Source organism: Apteryx mantelli, chromosome 5, assembly GCF_036417845.1.
Source record: "Apteryx mantelli isolate bAptMan1 chromosome 5, bAptMan1.hap1, whole genome shotgun sequence".
Lineage (NCBI taxonomy): Eukaryota > Metazoa > Chordata > Aves > Apterygiformes > Apterygidae > Apteryx > Apteryx mantelli.
Genome location: NC_089982.1, coordinates 35,153,643 through 35,173,847, shown reverse-complemented (window position 1 = coordinate 35,173,847; position 20,205 = coordinate 35,153,643). Strand labels below are relative to the sequence as shown.

General features: G+C 38.6%; 1 protein-coding gene across 5 annotated transcripts in view; it reads left to right on the top strand.

The window, feature by feature from the left end:
- SLC10A7 (solute carrier family 10 member 7) overlaps positions 1-17,922 on the top strand; it is a 156,217-nt gene extending 138,295 nt beyond the window's left edge. For 4 of the 5 annotated variants that reach the window (XM_067297790.1, XM_067297791.1, XM_067297789.1 and 1 more), the window contains 2 exons: positions 10,180-10,325; positions 14,014-17,922. In XM_067297790.1, coding sequence (XP_067153891.1) covers positions 10,180-10,325; positions 14,014-14,058 — 191 coding nt within the window. In that variant the 3' untranslated portion in view covers positions 14,059-17,922. The remainder of the gene's footprint in view (positions 1-10,179; positions 10,326-14,013) is intronic. The other variant, XR_010884378.1, reaches the window with a different exon arrangement.
- Positions 17,923-20,205: the final 2,283 nt, after the last annotated feature.

The following is a 20,205-nucleotide window of genomic DNA, read 5'->3' as shown; positions in this document are numbered from 1 at the left end:
AGGAAATGGTGGAGTCAAATGAGTTCTAGTTGCTTTTGGACATAGAGTACCTGAATCCCTGTTATTTTTCATCACAAGATTCACATTATAGCATGTCTAATATATTGCAGTTTACTGAGTTTTGACCTCTCTGTGATTCCAGAAGGGGAAATACTAGAGGAAATTGGGGAATCTCCTTTCCTTTCTGACCTGAAACATATGTTTCTTTGATTAGACTTTGAATGTGGCAAGAAATTCTGCACCAGCTCCCAGGGCTTCCTTTTCATCCGTATACTCTGCCAGTAGTAGGTTTTTTATTAATATTTAGAAAGTTTGCCTCCAGCAGTACTAAAATGTGCATCAGAGGACAACAGTTGTTTACCGTGTTTGAACTGAAGAATCTCACCCAGGAGATCTCATTCACTTGAAGTTTACATCTCTCAATCTTGACTTGCAGAAAGAGATCGATGAATAACAGTTGTCATTTCAGAGTTGCACCTCTCCAATTATTTATTTGGTTGTGTGTCTTCCCAGATGTACACATAATTGGATCAGACATTAAAAACCAGATTGCAGGTTTTTCATGACAGCAAGCTCATACCTCTTTACAATAAAAAAAAACAACACACATATCCAGCTGTAAAATGATAATGACACAAAAGCCCTCCCAACCCTCCCTCTCTACCAAAAACAGTTAAAGTTAATTTATCTACTTTAAGAAACTACATTATACTCAGCAGACAGCTGACAGGTTACCCTTGGGAAGATCCATGTTTGGACATGACTCAAGATTTTTTTTACCTCAAGCTGGCAGAGGCTACAAGTGTCACCCATACTAAAGCTGTCGAGTATTGAAGATGATGTTGAGTTTCCCTGAGAGATTTGCATCTACATGTGCTGCCCTCAGTGCACCTTCTGGCAGCCAGTCTGAGCTGCTGACTCCAGACACTTTAAAAAAAGTGGGTGCAAAGATTTAAAAAAAGCGATAACACCACCACAAATCAGCAATTGAGCGGGCTTATTACAGGGCAGTCTTGGAATCTGGAAGAGGGGTCATCATCCACTGCATGCACATAACTCTAGATCCATAGAGCTTTAGGACAGGAAGTGGTAGCCCTCAATATTTCTAGATGATGAGCTGTTATTTCAGAATGCTTCCCAAAATGACTGGGACATTGAAGCTTTTCTGGCCTTGTAACTTCTTTTCTTGGCCACAAAAATCAGGCAGCAGAGAATTAAAGGAAAAATTACGCTAACATTCCTAATAAACATTTTTTTTCCTAATGAAAAGAAGTAATTGTTTTCTTATTTTACCATTTATAATGAATTTCTTACTTCATGTATTCCTTTGCTTCAAGCCTTCAGGAGAAAAAAAGGTTTTTAATTAAAGGATAGGATGGAACAATTTGGGACATAATCTTTTCCTTCTTGTGTTTACAAATATAAGGGTGGCTATCAAACATGTTTATAATGACTTTTTTAATAGTATATGTAAACAAAATCCACATATTCAAAACTTCAGTGCTGAGAGAGCTCCTAGCATCAGCTATGTATGGAAAGGGTAGTAATGTAGTAATAAACTCAGCTTCATGTTTTTAGGAAATTTGTCGGTCTGTTGTCCAGAATTCCTTTTATTAGTGGGTCTAACTTATTAAACCTTCAAAAAGTATTGGCTAAAAGAATTATAGAGAAGGGGAGGAAGTGTTTAGATTCCATTCATTTGTGTGCACAAGTTTAGGTATTACTGGCGAGTTACAAGGAAGAAATTATCCTATGCCTTGAGTGTATTATCTGTGTGAAGAGTGCCTTGATATCTGAGCAATAAAGAAAGCACTGAAGTGCTAGAATCAGCTTACTGCATTCCTATGCCTGCATTGTGGTCCCAAATTAAGGATAAATCACATTTAAAATATGACTCATGGTGGTTCGATTCATTCTTGAATTCCCTGTTAACTAATTACTACTACAGTGTTGTCAAACAGGTGAAGGTGTTCTGGAGTCATAGGCACTAGTCTTGGATTGTTGGTGTTAAATGTTTCATTGTCAGCAGCTGGTAAGATTGTCTGTGTCGTTCATTAAACATCACTTCCAATCTGAACGCACCTGCTGAAAATCCAGAAATAGATCAAACTGTACGCTCTTTCTCTTTCTCCCATCTTTTCCATTTTTATTTACTTAAAATTTTGATAGTATCAAGATGTGCTGTTTCCTAGTAACTGTGCTTACATTGCACAGTTGCTGATTTCTGTGCACAGTTTCTGATTTCAATTACCTGAAAAACTTAAAAAACTAGAATTAGTAAAAGCATGCAAAGCATATTAGATTTTCTCCTTTTTAAATTTTTGTTAAGGTAATGACAAAAGAAATACCTTATTCCTTATTTCTCTTCCTCCTTCTTCTTTATTCATATATTAGACCAGGCCGGTCTTTTACTGCCCAGTGTGGGTCTCAGACAGGTAGTACTTCATCTCAGACGGTGAAATTCATGCACCCTAGTGTAATTGTATGGCCAATGTGATGTAATCACATCACTCAGTGATTCAGTACAGAGCCTTCCCAATAATTCTAGTGCTCCAAACGAGTTAAGTCATCTAGTGTAATGCAAGGACCTGTTGAATAATCCAGTAAATCATTGTTCTTTTCCCAGTGAGTGGGATGAAGGTGAAAATGTTGAAGATTAGGAGCTATGTAGATTTCCCAGCTGAACTAGTATTGCCCTCCATTCTGCAATTTTCCTCTGCAGCCTTTCCAGACTTCTTTAATCTCTCACCAGTCCCTTGTAAAACCTCCTTCTTAGATGTTTTTACCACTTCATTAGCCTGTTTTTTGCTTTCCATCACATTTAAGACTGAGCCGAAATGTGAAAATATACTGAGAAAATGGTCTTCCTTTTTTCATGAAAATATTTTAAGCGCAAATCTTCACACCCACTTACTTGTGGGCAAGCAGGAAGGGGAATGTAGTCTCAACTGCTACAAATACAGCAGACTCTTCCCAATTGGATACCAAGTGTCATATCACCTGGAGGCAGTTGTAGCTGTGCTGATGCATGATCTCCTTTTTTGCCTACTGGCAAAGGTCAAATCTCCATGGTGACACTAGGTTTTGTCACCAAGGTGTGATTGAACCAAAAGTGCCACAAATCATTGTACCAGCCTGTCTAGCCACCGTGGATGGAATCTCATCATGAAGATACTACTATTTCCTTCTGGACAAGAGAGTAGCAGTGATCATCTATTACTTCTCTCAACCTTGATCCTTTTGCCTAGTATAAAATGACTCAATGTAGGATCTCTTGGTTGGAGCTACAAGCAAAAGAAATCCCAGAGCGGCAGCTGGAGTGGGGCTGGAAAGGGCCTCCCAGATGCTCCTCTGAGGAATTTTTCATCTGGGGAAGAGCTAGGCTGCTTGTTTTAGGCTCAGTTTCAAGTAGTCTCTTCTTGCTCTTAGTTAATGTGATTTCATATTCCTAGAAAGAATTGGAAGGTGCTTTCTTCAGCTGAAATGCAATAGTCAGTAGGCAGTAGGCAGCAAGTATTTCTATTGTGATTAGCTGTAAGGTGTCGTTCGGTCCTGAGGAAAGAGCCTTTAACTTGACTTCAGTGCATATTCTGGAGTGGGTAGGTATATAGGAAAAAGGATCCTTAACCAGTTATTTTATCAAAAACATCTTCTCTTATTGTGATATCAGTGTGTCATAGCAGATTCATAATAGGGGCCAGAAACAACATCTATCCCTGGCTAGCCTTCATGGAGGACAGGCATAGTGTATAAACTTCTGTCTCATCAAGACTAACCATTGCAGTGTGATTTTCTTCAAAAAGAAAAAAAAAAAGCAAGGAAACCCTTAAGAAAGCTTGCAAACAAGAGTTTAGCAGCATCTCTCTGTTCTGGTAGATATCTGCATGAACAATCTTGTTCTAATCTTCTAAACTAGACTTAGCCGGTATCTCACCACCCTCCCCCACCATGCAGTCATGGGGCTGTGTGCCATCCTGTTCTGAAACTTGGAGTTAAATTTTCAGATGGTCTTTTGGCACTGTCTTTGCTGGGGTAAGTTCAGAAAAACCCTGCTCTGGGAGCTTAGGCAGGGTTTAATGCAGTATATGCCCACCTTGACAGGCCTCTTCTCTGTTAAAAAAAAAAAAAAAAAAAAAACCTATTTGACCTACTGATGTTCTTTACACATCAACCCCTGAGATGATCCTTCAGAAAGACAGAGTAGCATGGAGGGGGCCAGAGAAGCTACCATCATACATCTGCTTCATCTTGTATATTATGCTTAGAGACTGTGACAATTGAGATTTCTGAAATGTACAGATGAGTAGAAAAGAGCACTGAAAATCCACTGGCTAAGGCTTTTCTTTTAAGTATTTCCACTGCCTGTGTGTGACAGTTGCTTTTCATTCTGATTTCCTGAATGACTTGTGGTTCCATAGCCTTAGTGTTGACCTCTTTGTTTTGTACCAAACCTCTTTTCCTAAGAAGAAATGCTGGAGTATCTTGTGATTTGGAATGTGTTTCAGTAATGTAAGCAATAAAGTTTAGGATAAATTGTTTGTTATGCAGACATTTAAGGGGAAAAAGCCTATACCATAAAGTACGTAAGTAGAGCATCTAGCAGTAATTCTGCTTTGGGTGCGAGAGATAATGGCCCAGGTTTTGATGGTAATAAAAATGTTCTATTAAGTTCTCTGAAACCATTGCAATGTGATAGAAACAGCAAATGATGAAACACTGCTTTGAGGGAAGCTTACAAATTCAGAGAGCATAAAATAAACATATTAAAGTAAAAAAAACCCTGAGTTCCAATACTTATTGTTTTATCACTTCCATCTTGGGTATAGGATAAAAGAAAACCCTTACTTGCTTGTTAGAAGAAGAAAGCTCTTACTTGAAGTTCTTACTTGGCAGATGTCAGTTGAAAGCTCTGCTATGGAATATGCTGCAATGTCAAACTCTGTTGGGTAATTTTAGACAAATGTGTCATGTGTGACATGGAAATATGGCATGCTGTACATTAGTGATTTCCCAGGTGTTTGGATCAGGTAGTAATGTGCTGAGAAAGTGCTCTTTATCTCTCCACACTGTGTACTTGTATAGCAGTGGGGAAAAGCTTTTGGTAGAAATTACTTTAGTCAGAAAAAGAATCCATTTACAATATGTGCCTTCTAACATCTTTCAGACAATGCATTGTATTAAAGAGGCATTTTTTGATTAATGTTTTATAAACATTTTTCAGCATGACAGCTTAAAGTCCCTGTAAAATTGTAAATGTGTGCATAGTGCTCACTTCCATAAAGTCAAATGCCATCTCATAAAGTCTAGTTGGATCCTGTCAGTCACAGTGACACAGAATCAGTACCTTGGAGCATTAAAATTAATTTGCTTCATTTATATTACTGCAGTGATAGCTAGATGAAGAGAGTCCTATATTTAAATTCTCTTAAAAATACCTTCAAATCTTTTAGGATTTTTTATTATTATTATTTTACTGTTAACTAAATGTAGTGAAGTCCAGCATAATATTTTCATGGGCCTTTTAAAAAGGTGACGACCAAATGTGAAAGTAGCAAAGGGGAAACAGGGGATGTGGGATGTTGTACAGGGTGCAAAGCTGTAGGGAGGATAAATAGCTTTCAGTTGAGCAGGTTACTAGGGAAACAGTGGCCTTAGGTCAGGGTTGGTAAACTGCAGTCTTGGAGCCAAATTGCGATACTCTGGAGCAATGGAGAGCAAATAGGGCTTTCTTATACCAGACCTTAGGAGCAGTCCTCTTGCTCCTCCTTGCTGTTGTTGTAGTTCACGGAGGAAAGAAAAGCAGCTTTGCTCTTGCTGGCTTTTCTTCAGGTGTACTAGCTTCTTATATGAAAGGGGCTGTGTGAGGATGCAAACAGGAGGAGGAAAATGAGAATATACTCCTGATCACAGGCCTACCCCGCTTCTCTTCGTTACAGTGGGTCTGCTGGGAGCTCAGTAATTTTAGTGGAAGTCCCCACAATTTACCTTACTGCAAGTGAGAGCAGAACCAAAGGTCTTGGGAAGCCAAAACAACCAGGCTAGAAGCACAGGGGCAGAGAAGAAGAGGAATAAAAGAGGGAGAGAGAAAATACAAAGGGAAAGAAAGAGCAAGAGAGCCTGTCAACTCAAGAGCTTAAGAGCGAGGAGGGATGTGGGAACATGGGTGAGCACTGATAGGAGGCACAGGAGGGAGAAACTAGAGCCAAACAGAGGAGAAGAGGGAAATTCAGGGTGAAAAACCTGGGAATATCAATGATCTTGTTTGTAAGGGATATTTGTGGAATGATCTCGGTCTTTTCTCCCTTCTGTTTTTCCTCCTTTAAGCCTGGTGAGGTGCTGTTTTCTCACCCAGCTGAGTATCCATTTTCCTTGTCCTTTGAGGGAGGATGGAGTAGAGCCCTGACTGGGGGCCTGGCACGACGCGTGGTCAGCCCCCCTCCAAGCAACAAGGCTGTTAAAAACAGTTTGGCAGCTCAGCACCGTGTTGCACCCCTACTTTGAGTGAAGCTGCCCAAGTTGGCACCAAATGGCAGAGACACACTTAGCTGTTCAGTTTGGATAAAAGGTAGCGGGTGAGGAGGATGTTTGGCAGAGGTGCAGAACCAAGCGGCTGGAAAACTGTAACTTGAATGGGTGCTTGTCATGTGAGCCCTGAGACCATGAGAGCAGTATTAAAACTTAGCAAAAGAAAAATTATATGTAAACTGATAGTGCCAGTGTTCCTCTTTCAGTGTTAATCAGGATGAACACCCATGAAGTCAGTCCAATTATCCTAAAGTGCATATGAGCCTGATTCAGTGACTCTCTGAAAACAAAATATAAAATCCTTACAATTATTATTCTTTATACACATGAATACAGAATATCACCTTAATACTCCAGCTTGCAAAGGTGGGGAAAAAGAAAGAGCCACTGCGTACTTTGAGGAAACTTAAGAGAATTATAACTAAGCTAATGGTATGGTTTGGTTTATAATATATGTGATTTGATCCTGTGTAAAATTTTGCTTGACTAATACAGCCCTATCATGTTCCATTAGCACTGGAAGCAATAGGCTATAGCAGATGAGCGAGAGAGTAGTGGACAGCCCAAAATAAAGATAACCAGATCCTTTTTGCTTAGCACCTTCATTCCTTCATTCCTGTCTATCTGAAAGTTTTACACCCATCTTGCTCACTTCATTAGTTTTGTTATAGCAGCACCTGGTCTTGTCGCTACTGTTTCAATCAGTGTTTCTGTTACAGCTTCTGTTAACCTGGTTCATAACCTCATCTTGAAAATATGTTGCAGGTTAAGACTTAGCATACAAGATCAGCCCAGGCATTATAGTGTCAGTATTCTTCCTTTGGCTGGGATTTGTTTTTCTTTTTTTTTTATATATATATATTTTATAAATCTTTTACAAATGTTTGCATCTTAAAAGAGGAAAGAAAATCTGTTAAAATATATTTTTCCTAGTTAACAATTTGCATGAGTCTCACATTTATCCCTGGTAAAATCTTTTGGTTCTTTTATTTCAGGCATTTGGAAAGCATTAGCAATCATACTGATACTTGCAATTACTATGTATTGCTGTGAAAAAGTTTAGAGAATATTTTTGAAAATAAATAAAATCCCAGTGCTGTTTCGTTTAGCTTTGTGGTACCATTACTGACACAAGCATTTGAGGCTGCGGTCTGTGGATCCTTGTCATGAAATATTTCCCAAGAGTGTTGCATATTGACTGGAATTACAGAAATCAGAAAGGGTGTAAAAAGAGAACAAGGCTTTTTTTTTTCATTTCATTAAACTAATGCTTACCTGCAAAAATTATTACTACTTCTTTTCACCGGTTAGTTTTTCCCAGTAAATAATAGGAACTTTAACTGCACATTAGTGGTTCACAAGAACCTATTGTTGTGACATGTATTTAAACAAACTGTGAATTAAGAACCTCTTTCTACACAGTGATCTAATTATATTGTCATACTAATTATAGTATTTTGTATTTATATTTGACAACTTTAATTTTCTTTTCATAGTTTACTGAAATAGCCTTCCTCTAGAGAATTTACCTTTTAGGCTAGAATTTTTCATATTTTCTTTCAGTCCAGAATATGTATAGTAATTTAAAGACTGTCTCAGTCACTTTCAGTCCATTCTGTTGCCATTAGTTTGCTGTATGATCTTAGGCTAGTCATTTTAGTGTTCTCTGATTCTCTGTACGAGCCCTGTTCAGTTTACTAAAGAGTTTTTGGATCTATGGATGAACTGCACTACCGAAATACCAGGTACTGTCTTGTGAATGTAAATATAGCATGTTCATAAGTTAAGAATCTAGATTATTTCTGTGTAGTTAGAGAACAAAAAAGGTTCCACAGGGCTGAAGTTCAAACTGGGAAACAAGCAATAAAACCATTATCTGTTTACCAAAACAGTATGATGGGCATTTGAAGTAAATTACACTCTTTAATGTAATGCAAATGCCTATTTAATTTCTATCCAAATACTATCTATTCCCAAGCCCCAGAAATTAGTGTTAATAATAAGCAGCTTTATTGTTTTGGTGATAGGTCCATGATGGTTTTTGAAGGTAATTATTTAATAATATTGAAATTAAGCCTGCAAACCTTTATTTGATTTAGCCTTTCCCTGGAAATATCCACATAAGTAAAGGCTACTATAATGGGGACTAGATTGTTAGTGATTTAATGTAATGAAGCTAATTAAATTAATTAAAAGAAATTGTGCTGTGGAAACACCATGAAGATTTCAGCAAGCCTAGATGTGTGTCAGGGATAGTGGTGCACTGGTGGAGCAGTAAATATTCAACAAATAAGTTATGTTTCCTCACCTAGGGAGGAGGCAACTTTTATTAAGGGAGACCTGGAAAGATGTTGAGAAGAGGAATATACCCAAGACAGAGAAAAGTTTATGTAAACATGGCAACTTTGGTTGATCTGAAACACCTACTGCTTGGGGAGTAGAGGGCATGTGCCGCAACTCAGCTTTTTATGGCTGCTAAGAAAGGAGACACACAGATGAGCTCTGTGAAAACTCTGTCTAGTCTATTTCACTGCAAGGTTGGTGCTGGTGGAAGATTCCTAGAATGATGTTTAAATCAGGTAGAAAATAAGGTATGTCCTCTCCTGAGGTATAGCAGCCACTCTCGTTTGTGATTATCCAAACGTCTGGTCAGACGAGGCAGAGATTGTTAACAAGTTTTGCCTGCGTACATGCTTTGTGGAGCATGGTAGCAAAGTTTCATGATTTAAACAGATTCTTTTGAACAATAACATGTTTGAAGTAAACATAATCTGTTTCATTACAGCAGAACAAAATCAAATTTAATCTTACATTCTTCATCTTCAACAGGTGGGAAGATTATGCATGGAAAAGTCTAATAGAATTAGCACTGTTGATTCCAAATTCAAGCTCATAGGAAAAATAGCCTATCCCTAGTTCTAAAGACTCATGTCTTCCAACATCTAGCAACTTCTATGCTCCAGCTGCTCCCTAATTCTCCATAGACATGACCACTTCTTACTTTCACTCAGGTCATTAGACCTTTTCCCTCTCTTGTTCTCCCTCTTCTGAAACACACAGGTAGAGCAGAGAGTTTTGCTCTCTAATGTGTGAGCACTCACCTGTACAGTACTTGGTGCTCTACCTTGTCTGTGTGAATCGGCCAGAGCACAGGAGGCAGTTGTCATCTCAGTACTTACCTACTGGTGGGGAGTATGCAAGCAAAACACAACCCTCCTCCAGTGATGAAAGCACTGAAGAAAGGTTACAAGCAGGAATTGGGCAGGTTGGATGGTGAACAAGTTGAAATAGAGCACAGCAAGAGGAAGTAGTAAATAAAGAGTACAGGACTCTGCTCAACAACAAAACATTCATGCTGTAGCAGAATGCATTTTACATCAAGTGTTCAGCAGAAGTTTGACAGCTATCAACATAATTAGAAAAGATCTTTTATGGCATCCCCCTACTCCTTCCTTCCTGCCACTGAAAAACTTTCTCTGCAGTGGAATTTTTTGTTTATGTTCTTCTGTTTGTTTGTTTTAAAATACTCCTGAGTCTTCATTTTGTTTCCTTTTCGGTGTTTTGGTGAAATCTCAATGCAATATAAAATGTTTCACTGTGATCCTTGGCACAAAATCTGAGGTTAGTGTCTGTCTTCTGTTTTTCTGCCTGCAGGGATTCCAATGCTGAAGATAGTGTTTGCAGGATACGAGCACCTGTCCTTAATTTCTGTCCCCTTACTCATCTATCATCCTGCTCAGATTCTTCTTGGCAGTCTGTTGGTACCAACAATAAAATCTTGGATGGTTTCTAGGCAAAAGGTAAGAATTGCTCTTACTCATGTATAATGAAAGGCTGCTGTGAGGAAAAAACACCTAAACACAAGTCTAAAACTCTTCAGGTTCCTTGTTGTAGATCCCATGGTAGCAATTTATCTGTTTCTTTACTTCCTTTGTTACAGTGATAGTCACAGCAGCATGAAATTAAAAACCCTGGACTTTATCCCCCTTGGCTTTGAAAAAATTCAAATCCAGAAGTTAGACCTCTGCAGCTAGCTCTTTTCATAGTAGCAAGCATTCAAATTACAAATTATGCCTGATAAGAATGGTTCAGTCTTTTGCTAATAATCCTAGCTTTGGACCTGTCTTGGGGAGATGTCCACTGTCCACTGGCATGGGAGCTGGGGAAACCAGGTAAAATGAGGGTCCTTTGTGAATTGTGTAGAAGAAGGACTAAATCTTTCAAATGTTTTTTTACTTGGTTACCCTTTATGGTAGCAAGAAGTCTGTGAGAGGCCGGTGTGTCATATTTCACATCAAAAATATGGTGTGGGATGACTGGTAGGATTGTAGCCTATAAGCTAGAGCTTTTCACATTGACATCAGTGATTCAAATTCCACTTAGGTCTGTACTGATTGAAAGTATTCACATCTGACAGCCTTTCTGTGACCTAGATGAAATAATTGCGATGGTTTTGGTCCAGTTCTCAGAACAGGAGTAACCATCTCACAGAAAGCTAGTCCTTACAACTGATTTTAATGCTGTCTTTAATGTTCTGAGATGATAAGGATTAAGAGGCTGTGGCAGCTGAAGTAGTCTGTGACCCATACACAGTCATTCTAGGTAAAGGTCAAGACATATATTGTAGGAAGCCCAGTTCCACCAGTACTCTGCATTCTCCACTTGTCAGTGGACAATCTTTCATGTTTCCCATTTTCGGCCCAGACCAACAGGCCATTTTACTAGCTTCGTTCCACTGAAGTCACATTGCTAAGTTGAATACTAAATTCCCAAATTTGTAATTTTATGGGAATCCACTTTCAGTTACCTGAATTATAAAAAGCAGGAAAGCTTCCAATTTTCAGGAATTTTGCCCAGAAATCCACATCTTGTTAAGATATACCCATCTCAACATCCAAAAATGGATATTTGAGAATCATGTATCATTTCTGAGACTCTGTTGGTCTGAAAGTCATGACAATTTTTAAAAAATCTTTTTCCAACAGAAATTATCAACAGACATTAGTAGACCTCATTAAAGGTTGTGTAAGGGAAATTATGTGCTATTCCTGCAGAAAGATAGCCTAAAGTTGACACCACCAGTGAGAGAATGATCCCCACAATGCTGGCTTCTGTTTGTCATCTCACTGCTCCCTGCTGCCAAGACAGGGAATGTGGCTGGAGCTCGTCCAGATGTCCCTGATCCTCAGGGGCTTTGATGGCCTATCGGGGCTGCTGTCAGTTGCTGCACATTAACACAGCCTTTGAACAGGGCATCAGGAAAGTCAACCAGTACTAGAGAGATTTAAAGTTCACCAGCACTAGTTTCTTATTCATTAAGCATCAAATAAGCCTTCTGTGCTAATCAGACTGTAATGCTACTGTAAAACTACTTTGGGGGATCATTGTTCTTTTGAAGCCGTTTCTTCAGTAGGTCTTCTGTATTATTCACAAATGTTATTTTAATTACTCTTAAAAAAATCAGTGAGGTTGGGTTTGGTACAGTTGCAATAAGTATAATAAAATGTTGTGTCTGGATAATGGTCTCCTGCTTTGAAAATAAACATGTCATCATCACCCTTGATGTTTATTTTCTGTAAACACCTTGGCTTCATTTTGGCATCTCTCTTGCAGGGGGAGGCGGTTATCCAGTCACAGTACTCAAATGCAGTGACATTCTTACTTAATTATGATAGTACATGTGATCTGCTTGTATGAAATTGAATTTAAATATTTAGAGGTTCATCTACACTAAGGTATTTCTAGTTTGTAAATATGGCAGTAGAATCTGCCAAACTACAAAGTAAAAAATTGTTTTCCCAAACAAGATGTGGAATGATGTCTCTCTCCTAAGTCTCTTGCTAAATAATATCCAAAAGTTTAATCTCAAATGGCTAGATTTAACAATAGTTAAATGCTGGTGTTCTGAATGCTGGTGTTTCTGGAGGGAATATAGCCTATTTATTTTTAAAGGTTTGGATTTTTTTAAGGGTTTACATTTGTGCTAGAGTGTTTTCCAAGTAGTGCTTACAAGCTTTAAATGTACAATATTAAAGGTTAATATCTACAATAGAAGACCCATCAGACTTCATCTCTCAAACTGAAAATTGTTTGTTCAGCCAGTCCTCTAGAAATGATAGTCTCTCACCCACTGAGCAACCTTAGTCTGTCAGGGCATCCCCCAAAAAAGCCAAGGAAAACAGAGGTTACAAATGTCAGGAACTTCCCCTCTCTCTAACCAATTCCCCCTGGCAGGGTCAAGGGCTGCTCGCAGAAAATGCTGTCCTCACATACAGCTCAGCAGGGTGCTCATCACTTAGCATAATTATTGATAGTAGCTGCAGAAATATCCTAGGGGAATAGGTGATTTCTCAAGTAATCAGTTCATTGAAAACACTTCCTACTTTCCATTCTTTCCCTGCAATACTTCATACTGCATTAAAGGCTAATTGAAAACTTGCGTGTACCTCTGTGGACTTGTGGGGTTCACTGCATGAAACACTGCTCTCCACCTCCAGGTCCATCTCATCCTGTGCAGGCTGTGCTGCTCTCATACCATAGGAAAGAGACACAATAAAACACTGAGCCTTTCCTGTGCCCTTTTCCAGAGCACACGAAAGAAGGCATCCTGCACAGTGACCACATCAGTACGCAGGAGCAGCTGAGAACCTAACATCTTTTAAGCCCATCACACATATTTCCTAAGTTAGAGAGGCCTCTTCCTGCTAAACTAGAGGCATGATCACCTATCATTTGAGTTGAACCTCTGTCACACACTGAATAGTTCATCTACCTTAATTGGCCGGACCTGAGGGGAACACAGAGCTGGATCTTGCCATTAAAGTAAAGGCATGTGGTTTCTCTCCTCTGTGTAAAAATGTTCAATAAGAGTGGAGTCAAGCTACAGCCATTTTAAACCTACAAGGACTTCAGATATCACCTGGTATAAGATTATCTCTGGCCTGGTGGACTTTGGCTTAGTGTTATCTTTTCTCCAAAAGGAAGGCATAAACATTGCAGGTGTTTGACATTCACCACTGCAGCAGTGACTATACTCTGAGCAAGCTTTGAGCCATGTGGAAGGAGGCCAGAAAACACAAAGATGTTTGCAGAAGTTTTCTTCACAGTCTTTCCCTAACTAGGTCAGAAACTGTTGTATCTATGCCACAGATGGTTTTTTTGAGTGGGGTCCCAATAGTTGCTTTCTAAAAGACATCTGAGACTCATCTCAGCTTCCTCCAGAAGCCCTCTGGCCGTGTTCCTAATGTTTCCTTGTTAAGGCTATCTGTATATGAGGCGGTTGTGATGGGCTACCAGAGAGCAATTATCATTACAAAACCCGGATCAGTACAAAACCTAGAGGGGTCTGTCAGCTGCATGCTGCTACCTCACTCAGCCTTGCAGAAGTACATGGAGCATTTTGTCGCTACTAAAATAAAAAGCTTGTCTTGTGTTGCTGGTCTTTTTTTAGGAGTGCAAAAAAGTCACTGTTTTCTTTACTGTTCACAGGCACTGAAGTTAACCAGGCAGCCCAAAGCACCCGTGAAGGTATAATGATGGAGGTGGCCTGTGTCACAGTGAATGTATATATGTACTATTCTGTACACACAGACAATTGAGACAACTGGGTATCTGTGAATGTTGCTTCAGTGCATATTTTATTTTTATATATACATATATATATATTAAAAAGATACCTGTTTAAGTGCCTTACAAATACATTTTTTGACAAAAACATTGTTTCCAGAAGCCACTTCGATGGTTACTGCAAGAGGTTGTACAGTATTTTGGAGTCCTTTAGTTTTTATTTTTCTAACAGAGTGAATGATCATAACTAACAGCTGTGTTTCTTCCGTTGCCCCTGCTTTGAAGCCAGGGTGCACCAGCTGTAAGTTTCTGTTTTAAACTAGCCAAAATGACCAGAAGCCTATCCCACTGCTGGCTTACCCTGAGGAAGAGCTTTCTGAAGGTTTTTTTCAAGATTGACTTGAATTTGTGTGTGATTCTGTTACACTCCCTAGTCATATGACTGTGACATGCCTTTTTCTTCTGAGTTTGTGTATTCTCAGCATGGGGCCATCCATTGGATAGAAGCTGAGAAGCATGAATTATTTGCATTTGTTGACACAGTTGTCTAGACATTCCTTCAAAGTTAATGGTTTTTCAAGAAAATTCTTTCAATTCCATTGTATGATATTGTGCCATTGTATATCTTAAATGCCTCATAAGCTTCTTCAAAGAAATGGTCTGGTGCTTGGGTTTTGAGTGAAGTATTTGTGTTTGCAGCTAGGACATCTTTTAATTTACCCCAGAAGAATACAAATTTTTGTTTTTCTTTTTCTTTTTCCTTCCCCCAGTGCAATGCACAGAGATCTGCAGTGACAGAATTTAGGATGCTCATATTTAAACAGAGTCTTTATTGTAGTAAACCAAGCTAAATTTTCTATACTGCCGCATTGGTAATGAATAACAGCTTGTGCAGACAAGTAAGTTCACAATTATTTTTTTGCCAATTAAAAGGATCCTTATAGTAACAAGTACACTATCTTAGTTAATTTGATAATCAATCAGAACTTTTTAAAAAATCAAGTGTTGCTATTTGTAATGATATTATTAAATACTATTTGTACAAGTAGAGTAAAGAGAAACAAACACAGGCATATGTTTAAACAGACAGCCAGACCTGCATCTTATCCAAGAGATTAAGATTTCAGAAGAGTGCACTAGTCTGGACTCTTGAGGTATACCCATCTGCAAAAATTGTGCTGGCAATTGTACATTAAGACATTAAAAGGAATGAAAGAAATAGGTCAAACAGGGATTGATTTAAGTGCAGATGTGTCTTGTGTGTCATGGTTAACATTGCACTCAGTTGCACCATTGACTGCAGACACCTAGGAACAGATCTTTAGCAGATGTAAATTATCATAGCGCTGATAACACTATAGCTATTTACACAAGCCAAATATCTTTTCTATGAGAATAGGTACATGCAACTCATATCCCTTTACCTTAGTGAAAAAATCATGTTTGGTTTATCTAGTCTGTTATTCCTAATTTAACAACAAGGAAGTACTTTGGTACCAATCAGCAGCGCTTTAACTGATGGTCAGTGCAAACCGGCTCTGTTGCCATCTGTATGAGAAATTATCAGGGGTTGATAGTGACACTTTGTGCAAAATCATCATCACCAATTGTAACAGAACTGCATGACAAAGGTACATGATGTGGTAATGTATTGAATTCTCTTCTTTCCATGGAGGGGAATCAAACTGGGCACGCTGAGCCTGTGTGAGGGCTGAGAGTCGCCATCTGCCACCAGTCCACTCCAGTGCTGTGCTCTGTTCTCACCAGCCACTGGTGCAAAGGACAGCGGGCAGTGGGCTCGCAGTATGGATCAGCGTGTCCCTGGAGAGCATACGTGGATCCACAAACAGGCCAGCCTGAGAGGTAATTGGAGAGAAAAGCATGTATGTTCTTGGCCCAGATTAAAGGTTCCCCTTTCTTAAGTAGGCTAACCAGAAATTGGCTCCATGTGTGTGTCAAAATTCCTCTGTCAGTGCTTAAAAACCCTGATTGCAGCAGAGGGCCCAGATGCAGGACAGTTTCCCTCTGTGCTGTTTCCATAAATCTGCCTTGAACTTCCAGTGTATGTAAGGACCTGATCCCAATCTGACTGAAATCTGTGAATCTTTCCATTGGTTTTAAATGGCAAAGGAATAAGTCCACGGAGAGTGCTGGGGGGTTTTTTGTTCTTGTTTTTGTTTTTTAATATACAGGCAGAGTTCCAGCATAGAGTCACTTTTTCCACTTCTGGGGTTGTGTCTATGCTAAATAGTCAATACACTGCAAATACTCTTACTGAGCTACCTCTGAGTACTGAATCTCCCATTTTCAGTACATCCAACAACTTGCTTAGATTCCATGGAAAATATCCTCTTTTCTTTGTTAAATATTTTCTGTGCTTAAGACTATTTCAAACTATTTTAAGAGAGAGTTTTGTTAGATCTTTTACAAAGTCATTGCTGATTTCTTGGGACAGCCTAAATGTTGCCTAGATTTTTCTTAAACCTAAATGAGTGTTGGAGGTGTTGATCTGAAGGGAATATAAAGCAAAACTGAAATACATTTTTTAAGTACTTAATGAAACTTAATTATTCATATCAATTCTGTTATGTTTGAATACTGTTAAGCTGTTAGTTTTATGCCTTCCTATTATGCGTATGTCTTTAATAAACAGAATGGTTTTGAATTTAATTTTACTAGTAAGAAAAAAGATAAAATTCCATATCCTCTAGGTCAACTTTTTACTTCTGTTACCTGAAGTTTTGTTCTTTTGCGGATAAACCTTTTAAATTCTTTGCTTGTCATTTTTAAAGAAAATCTGTGAACAGTATAAAAATATTTTATCAACTAAATTTGGGGAAAGAAGGCCCTCTTTCTCTGCAGTTTCTTTCATATGGATGTAGAAAACTTTAAATACTTGGTTGTACATTTGAAAAAAAGTGAGAATCAGAGAATACTATAAATTATAATCAGATGAAAATTAATTGAATACCAGCACTTTTTAAGTAGAGGATTAAAACAGTTCCAAATGTTTCCAATTTCTTAGCTTTATATTTAACTGAGAGACATCCAATATTGAACATAATCAGACAAAACTAGTGGCAAATGAGAACTTTGTCCATGTTCAAACATCAGGGTTTTCTTGATCATTAACACTTTAGCTTCTACATATCTATAATGGGGAAAAAAACCTTAAAAACAGTGAAACAGCACTTCAGAGTTCACAGGGATTCTCAGCACCTTTGTGTTGAGAGTTACTCAAACATTTCATCTCCCCTTTTGTGCTCTAAATTGAGAAGCTTATGACAACCCCCCAGTAACAGGTCCAAGATAAATAACTCCTTACGTATTTAAAATCAAGATCTATAGTTTGTGTTTTGCTTTGTTTCATTTTAATATCCTTTACATAGTTCGAATAGGCTATATGACAGAAAAGCCACAGTCCCAGCAGAAGCTGGACAGTTGTGCTTGTTTACAGACCAAAAGGAGAGTAATCCAGCAGTTTGGTTTTATGAAAATACAGTCCCAAATGTTATTCTGGCAGTCAGGGAAAGAGGAGCCTGTTTTGTAACAAACATGCTCCCTTGTCATTATTTTCATCTTCAGTTTTATTTGTGTGTGGTTTTCTATGGAAATATCTTGACAGCAGGAGGTTAGAAAGCAAGATGAAATATTGTGTGTTTGCAAGCACATATATTGTGTAAGTGCATACGTACATAAGATACGAGCAGATGTATATGTAGAAATCACTAGTAAGGACCAAGTCCCTGGTATACATTTTCTGCAAGTCTGCATATGGAGAAAGAATTACTTTTCTGATGTTATTCTGACATTAAAAATGAAATTTCAAACACTGAATTGTGTTTTGTATTGAATCATAATCTCATACAGAAGCTCTACAGCAATTTTTAAACTGGAGACTGTTTTGCACTTAAATAGATGTTGATGCATTCAGGAAACACAGTGTAGTAAGAGGCTAAATCATAGTTTCTCCATTTTGTTATAATTCAATTGCATTTATATTACTATTTTTATAAAGTGCCAGAAACTAATGCAGTCCCTTGCAAACACGTTAAATAGACACGAGACTAAATTCTGCCCTTAGTTACACTTGCACATCTCCGATGAAAGGGCTGTTAAGCTGCAGAATAGTCTCCCTAGGGAAGCTGTTTGAAAAGCCCTGCCATTGTTCTAACAATGCACTGTGATAATGTAGCGTATGAAGAGAGTAAATGAAGAGTATTTTACTTTATATTTGATAGCTTGCCCTTTCCAGCGTGTAACAAACGTAATCTCTCTTGTCCCTGCTTCCACGGGTGGCCCCCAGTCTCCCAGATAAAAACTACAGTATCAGATTGGAACAGTGGCAGAAGGGGTGGCATTGTCTCCTCTTTGTGGTTTTCCTGCCTGAACCGCAGATCCCTCGTGGTCATTAGACCATAAGTTCTTTTGAGGACGCACTCAATTAAATTCTCTTAAGTTTATGTATACAGTTCCTCTAAAATTCTCATACAACAGAGAATACCCTACAGGACGGTAAGTAAGCTTCTTGAGTAGTACAGACAAGTGCTCTCCAGTGGCTTTAGATTTTCAGGACTAGAAAAAGTAATGCCAAGAAATAGAGGTGTAAGGCATTGCTACAGCCAGGTCTGCTTCCTGCTGGAATCTAGAGCTCTAGCAGAGGTCATGAAACCAGCCTCTAAATTGCTTTCTTGCCAGAAAGGTGGAGAGTGAGATCTTCAGTGAGAAGTGAAATTAAATTTGTTAGTGATTAAAAGGACAAGAGAGATGTGTTGGAAGCAATTGGTGCCGATGAGGCCTCTCAGCTGCTCCCCTAAGCAAATTGCAGTCTCGGTGGAATATCAGCTTCTCAGTCCATCAAATTGCAGTAATTGAGTCTAGAGCTGATCGGAGCATGAGTCACCACTTAATTTTCTCATCAGTGGAGGCCAAATTTTCACAATATTTTTAGATGCATTTCTGCAGAGATCTCTGCCAGCCAGTGACCAATAGAGTGACAACGAAATGAGCAATAGTTGCTGCTGTATCAGACTCTGCTGTCTGCCACCTACCTACCGACTGCAGTTTTGGGCAGGGAGGGCAGGTAGATCAAAGGCTTTGCCATCATTATAGAAAAAAGAGCCCCACTGAGTTGATTCCAACACCTGCATTTGCTAAGTGAAACATATTCTTAGACTTCAGTACTCTTCCTGAAGCCCTGAAAGTTGGGACTCAGTTCACCTAAGGAAAAAAAAAATAGAAAAGTCAATGCCAACTCTTACTGAAAAGTAATGTAATAAAGGAGAGCTGCATAGCTACTAAAATAACCTGTTAACTCTTAGCATATCTAGTAAGTTCAGATCCACTTGGATTCTGTGTTGCTATTCCAGACTGAAAGCAGGCGTGTGGTTAAAAATTGGTTGTAATCTTTGTTCGAAGAGACAGCCGATACTTAACAGCTGCAGCGCATGGAAGAGGCAGTACATCTCCAAAGGATCCTGTGCTGGTGTGTATTATCCACTCTTTACATGTGTTCAAAGTTGCCACCTGGCACAATCATTTTTCAATAATAAGAAAAGATCCTGTTTGGATGGCATCCTCTGTGTGGGGGCTCCATCTAGTATAATTGTAGCAAAATCAAAGACTTGCAGATGTTAGCATGCAGGTGTTAGTTCATTTCTGTAAGAGAAAAATTATTATTTATGGTTATGTTTTCCTATGAAATGGTTCCAAATTGTAAGGGAAATCAGCTCTCTTAAAAAAGAAAAAATGGGCTGCCTCAAAGGAAAGATGATTTCCTTGATATGTTGATATGATTAAAAAAAATTATAGAGGTCATGTGAGAACTGGCCTTTTGCCAGAAGAATTGCAGAAAATAAAATTTGAGAGTCCTGTGACAATAATTGGGAATGAAATTCTATTGACAAAAGCTTTTAAAACTGTATGCTCTGTCCGTTTCCTAGCATTGTGATGGCCATCCTTCCCAATCAGTGTCCTTTGTCTGCTACGCAGCCCATACTAGAGATGTTACAAAATTATTTCGGATTTCCTGGAGCCTTCCTCATGTGGCTTTGCCAGTTCTTACAAAGAGAGTTTGATGGTATCTGCAATAAAACATCTTTCCCCTATCTTCAA